General features: G+C 37.4%; 1 protein-coding gene across 1 annotated transcript in view; it reads left to right on the top strand.

Moving 5' to 3' along the window:
• The first annotated feature begins 1,753 nt into the window (after nucleotides 1–1,753).
• The window catches only part of LDB2 (LIM domain binding 2), a 380,372-nt gene continuing 376,023 nt past the window's right edge, over nucleotides 1,754–6,102 (top strand). The window contains exon 1 of the mRNA XM_075023511.1: nucleotides 1,754–1,788. Coding sequence (XP_074879612.1) covers nucleotides 1,769–1,788 — 20 coding nt within the window. The 5' untranslated portion in view covers nucleotides 1,754–1,768. The remainder of the gene's footprint in view (nucleotides 1,789–6,102) is intronic.

Genomic DNA, 6,102 nt, shown 5'->3' with positions numbered 1-6,102 from the left:
TGAACTCTAGATTCTGTGCTTCAGAGAGAAGGCTGATTGTTTCAAGCTAGTTTATTCCTGAGGTAATCCAACAAAGATACCTGCTAACATGAGGTGCTGAAAACATAGAATTAAAAAGACAGAAAGTATAGGGTACTCCTGGTATTTTTCAGTCCATCCTTCTGACCTGGATGTTACACTTGTACCATCATGTTTAATAGCTGTCAATAGATTTATCCTTTATTTAATGTAATTTTATTTCAGATCTATTTATATTTTTGGGCTCCATGACATCTTGTGACACTGAGTTTCATAATTTGATTTATGTAGTTCATACTACATAAAAAAAAATCCTTCCTATTGCTTTGAATCTTTTGTTCTGATTTTTCCTTAAAGAATTGCCAGCTTTTGCTTTATAGTTGTCTCTAAACACCAGGGAGAGTTATGATTCCTTCAGAAGAAATCATAGGTTTTTCTGTCAGAAAATGACTGTATTCAAAACATTAGAACCGAGACCTGTTTTAAATTAAATTGTTTATAATTATAAAGAGTGGTTTCCTTACAGCAGCAGGGTCCTTCAGACTTTACTCTGAATTATTTTCCAGCTAGTTATTAACAGCATTGACAAATCATGTTCTTATGAAGCTAAAACTTGTGTGTGAAATGGTTTTCTTTTCTGTACTTTGGAATTTGGAATCAATGATTAAACAAAAAGCTGAAAATTTGATCAAACTCACACTTCATGCTCATTTCAGATCTTTGAACATTGGTTTCTAGCTTCACAGTCATCGGGATAAGCTTTGTGATTATTCCCAAATGAATGAGAAATAAGGCTATTAGAAAGACACACTCTGATGAACTCGTTAAGTGTTAACATATTTTTATTTGAGTTCCTATTTTGTGCTATTACCAGACAGCAAAAGGCTTTATTTTCACAGTAAATATACATGTGAAATTAGTATTAGACATTTTTCCGTAAGATTTTCAGTAGAGATAGTAATCTGGTTTTCTTTGGTCCTGGGAAGTGTGCTTTTAACTGAGGTAATTAGAAGTAGCAAATTTTCAGCATATTTAAAAAAATGTTTTTCTCTACCCAGATGTGATTCAGGCATTTTCCAGGGTGTGCCAGTCTCAGTGAAGATTTCTGAGATGAGGCAATAGCATGTTTGGGGTGAATTTCAGTTGTTACCCATCTTTGCAGAAGGAGATTAGTCACTGATGCAGGGGAGTGCAGGTAGGCCAGTTATAACCAGAGTGCTCTTGGTTGGAGCAGGATTTTTGAAATCTGAGAATAAATAAAATTATCTGTTTGCTTTCTGGAGCTTTCAAAATCAGTTGGGAAGTAAGACACATGATGAATGTTTTTCTCTCCTGTTTGGTCACTTTTTATCATGTTTCAAATATACAGAAACATTTCACAGAAAAAAAATTCATAGAGGTCACAAGTGCTTTCATACTTGGGACTACTGAGAGGTATATTTAAGCCCTGGCAGACTTTTAACCTTTTCTAGCTTACAATAAGTTTGCCATCCTTTTAAAACCCTTTGATTGTATGGCTTTTGTTCCCCTGAAAGGGGGACAGGGCTGCCTGGTTACTCAAGCAGATGCCAGGCTTCTGATTTGCATTTGATGAAAGCCACTTGTGAAAGCAGAATCAATGCTCAGATTTACAAACAGTAAACGTGGGTATTGGCTTGTCATTTCTTCCTAGGTTGTTGTCCTATAAAGCTGCTCAAGTTCCTCTCTTCGCAAGAACGTCTTCCTGCTATCCTTGCTGCCCATAAACATCATGTTAGATCGAGATGAAGGGTGAGTAATTCTTTTTACCTCCATTATCTGATTTTTTTTTATTTAACAGCAAAAAAAGAAAAAGAAAAAAAGAATGAAAATGCAGCCATTTAGAATAATGCATTATAAGTTGATGAACCATAATAACCAAACTGTGTGTCTGAAGGGGCCTAATTACAGAACACCAGAGGCACAAGAGGGAGCTTATTGTGGACAACAAAATAGTGCTCTAATAATGCTGTCACTGTACTGAGTACAGCATCAGCATTAATCCATGTGGTTATAGCCAGGTAGAGAATGGAATAGAATGCATCAAGAAGAACAACAGAAATTAGTCTGAAAGGGTTATATATCAAATCAGAGTTAGCAGGGAGAGAGACATTATTTTGAGTAAGGTTAACTGAGAGCAAGATGGCAGTGACTGAACCAGTGTTTCTAAAATAAGGGTGTTTTTGACTAGTCTATGTGTAAACTCCCACTGATTAACGCATAAGGAGTGTAGATGTATGTTGAGGTATAGACGAAGAAGTAAGCGAATCAGCAAAGACAGGCATTTGAAACGTAATCTATTTGAGTCTTTTTATGCCAAGAGATCAGCTTTTACAGACTATATCAAGACCATTGCCCAGTAAGAAGAGCTGTGGATGTATCTTTTCTCCTATTAAAGCGTGTCTATGCTTTTTACTTTGGATATGTGTCATAACATCATTATTTCATGCCTAAGACATCAGTAGAAAAAACACATTGTCAATAATGTGGCCTAATAAAAGGACCATAGGAGAGATGTTGCCGTTTCCGTTTAATATAAACTTGAGTGAATCCAACTTGCTTTTGCTTGGGTGTCCTACCTCACTAGGCATGTTCCATAAAACCCTGTTCACTTTGATAAAACATAGCCATTCTAACAGAAAAGCTGAAAGCTTCACATGTACCAGATGAACATGTTTTATAGTGCAGGAGGTCAGATAGAAAACCCACCCACAAGCAATAGGACTGAATATAAATCTCAAGGTATTCAAAAGCTCATTCCTTTGTCTTGGCTATTTCTGTTTTTCTGTACTGCGCAGTGCAGTACAGTGCATGGACTCATGAGCTAGATCTAAATGAGCTGTTGCAAATGTAACTGTTACTGCAGTGTAGGTGGTAAAGCACCTCTTGGGCTAACTTAGCTTTCTTCCTATGATACAGTTGCTGTGCTCAGTACAAGATAAATCAGCTTTAGCAGATTTATACCATAACAACATCGCTGAATTGCTTCCAATGTCTGATCAAGTTTGGCTCGGGCCAGTTTGGATACCTCTGAATGTAGTTCAATCTTTTGTAATTCTAGACAGTTGTATATGTGGGAAACTTTAACAGATTTATAAATGATTACCTTACTTGTGTCAACTTTTACGCTCACTCTTATTTTCCAAACTCATGTGTGTGCCAAATCTGCCAAAACATTTTTCAAATGCAATATTGAGGGGTTATTTCTATAGGTGAGCAAATACTTTAGTATGTCATAAAATTACAGCCAAAATGTTAGTTTGTACTCTTGGTTTTATAGTGCAATATTTCATTAATTTATTTTTCATAATCATAATTTCCCATTTTTAAAAAAGATTATTGCTGTAATATCAGGCAGCTTCCATTTAAAAAAAACCAAACAACAACATTTCCTCATTTAGTGGCTACTTGCCACTCAGTACATGGGGAGATCAGGTAGGCTGTTGTACAGGGTAGATATCCATATTTGGAACCTGAAGGTAGGAATACCTCCACAGAAACTCCAGGTTTAAAGACTGTTGTTGATTTTTTTTGTTTGTTTGGTTGTTTTTTTAATATAAAAAATAAGAAGCAAGGTTGTGTTACTTGGTCTCTTCTAGGCCTGGCTTTTAGTCCTCAAGTACGATTCTGGTTTAAAGCCTGACTGCAGGAATCAGGACATGAATTTGATTGGCTCAATCACGTGAAACTTCACACTTTGTCTGGTTGTTTAATTTCAGAGACTATAAAGTGGAAAGTTTTCATCCTGAAGTCAAGTATTATGATATACCTATATCCATTGCAATGCAGGAGTACATGATATATTGTAAGGATGGCCAAGTGAAACCTGTAGTGAGAACTGGCCTGGTGTGTGGAAATTTGACTGGTTATATGTCAGTATAAATAGTTAATGTAAGTAGTTATAGTGAACTCTCTTGGGTCAAGGTATTACTGTTGCCTTCTCCAATGAGATTTGAACCTACTTATGTGCATTTATTTGGGGGTCAGATCATCCCCTGGCTAAACTATTTATACCTGCTTAGTTTTTAGGTTGTAGGCATTCTAAAACACTTAGAATTCAGGACCAAAGTTTGGAACAGCCTTGGATAGCTGTAGGCACCAGGAAACAAATAAAGGAACAGTTTTTCATGTAGAAATATGATCAGGAGACAGGGATAGATAAGCACTACTTCCAGGCAGCCAAAATCTTTTCGAACTGTTGTTGTTTAACTGCAGCCAGCAACTAAGCACCACACTGCTTGCTCCCTCCCCCCGCCAGTGGGATGGGGTAGAGAATTGGAAAAAAAAAGGTAAAACTCATAGGTTGAGATAAAAACAGTTTAATAGGACAGAAAAGGAAAGGATAATAATAATAATGATGATGATAATAATAGTAATATACAAAACAAATGATGCCCAATACAATTGCTCACCACCTGCTGACCGACACCCAGCCAATTCCCAAACTGTGGTGTCCCCCAGCCAACTCCCCCCAGTTTATACACTGGGCATGACATCATATGGTATGGAATACCCCTTTGGCTCATTTGGGTCAGCTGTCCTGGCTGTGTCCCCTCCCAGCTTCTTGTGTACTCGCAGCCTCCACTGGCAGGGCAGTATGAGAAGCCAAAAAGTCCTTGACTTAGTGTAAGCACTGCTCAGCAAGAACTAAAACATCAGTGTGTTATCAACATTATTCTCATCCTAAACCAAAACACAGCACTATACCAGCCACTGGGAAGAAAATTAACTTTATTCTAGCCAAAACCAGGACACATGAGAACCAGTTCTCTGATGGTACTATAGCAGCTGTACCCCGCTTTTCCCTTTCTCTACTGTCTTGCAGTTGCACCAAGTAGCTGAACTTTCTTTTCAGTTAACAGATTCCACTACAAACTTTACTCTCTTACAGTTCTCTCCCTTTTCTGTCATTGACTCAAAGCCGAATACTTCTTAATGTCTTTCCCAAGTTAGGTTTCTTTCTTGTTCTTGTTTTGCATACTATATGTGTATCTCTTCCAGCCTTTATCGTTCCCATTTCATGCCTCCTCTTCATGTGCCTCTTACCTGACAGCTCTTTTGTGACTTAATTCTTATGGGCCAACTCTTCCCTGCACTTGAAAATTGACTCTTTTATTTTGGCACTGCCCACCTCACTCCCTCTTCAAGTCTCTTATTAAATCCATTTCTCTCAGTTTACCACCCTTCACTGCATCTGCTCTAGTGCAATCCAGTTCTTAGTTGTGTATGTGTCTGAAAACAAAAGAACCAAACACCTATAACTATAAAGGAAAAAAAAAATAAAGACACAGAACACCATCCTGCAAATAAAAATCCTTCTAGAGTGATCTGTATGCTCCCTTACCCCATCAGTCATCGTTCCTTCATGATTATCTTACCAAGATTCCACGCTCTTCAGATTGGGGACCTGAATTTCTGAGTTGTCTGTAAAGTGCGATCTTTTACAACACACTGTGAAAACCGACAGACTTGTTTTGTTGGGAACACAGTTGTTTGTCTATGTATTCAGAAAGAGAGTTAGAGTGAAAGTTCATTTTCTGTGATCTCTTTTGTATTTCAGATGGAACAGATGGCTGAGCAAAATAAACATCTGTATGTGAACTGTAAAGTGTTCATGTGTTAGTCTGTGCCAATGTAAAGGGTGACCTGGACATCAATACTTATCCACAAACTATTTCTGGGGGAAGATTAGGAAAATTTTGATTTAACACATAAATCAGTAGAAATTTGCTGAGAACTAACAAAAAAAAGAAGAAATCACTGGCTATTTCTGTGACATCAGTAACGTGCTTGGCCCCATATTATACAAAACAGCTACAAGCATCTCTGTTCTCACAGGATTTCTTTTATTATCATTTTACTGTAAGCATTCCTGCAAGCTAAGGCAAGGAGGAAGTCAAGGGCACTGTCTGTTACCTGCTGATCATCTGGTGTCCTTGTCTCTACTTTTTGATGCATGAAAATTACAATACAACTAACTGAAACGTGCTAATAATTGCATTAGCTGATATTCGTGTGGTCATGTCCCAGAATTTCTGTTGCATTCAGTATTTGATCTATGACTTC

The sequence above is a fragment of the Buteo buteo genome, chromosome 1 (assembly GCF_964188355.1).
Source record: "Buteo buteo chromosome 1, bButBut1.hap1.1, whole genome shotgun sequence".
NCBI lineage: Eukaryota > Metazoa > Chordata > Aves > Accipitriformes > Accipitridae > Buteo > Buteo buteo.
Note: the sequence above shows the minus strand (reverse complement) of the source record. Positions and strands in the feature narration are given on the sequence as shown.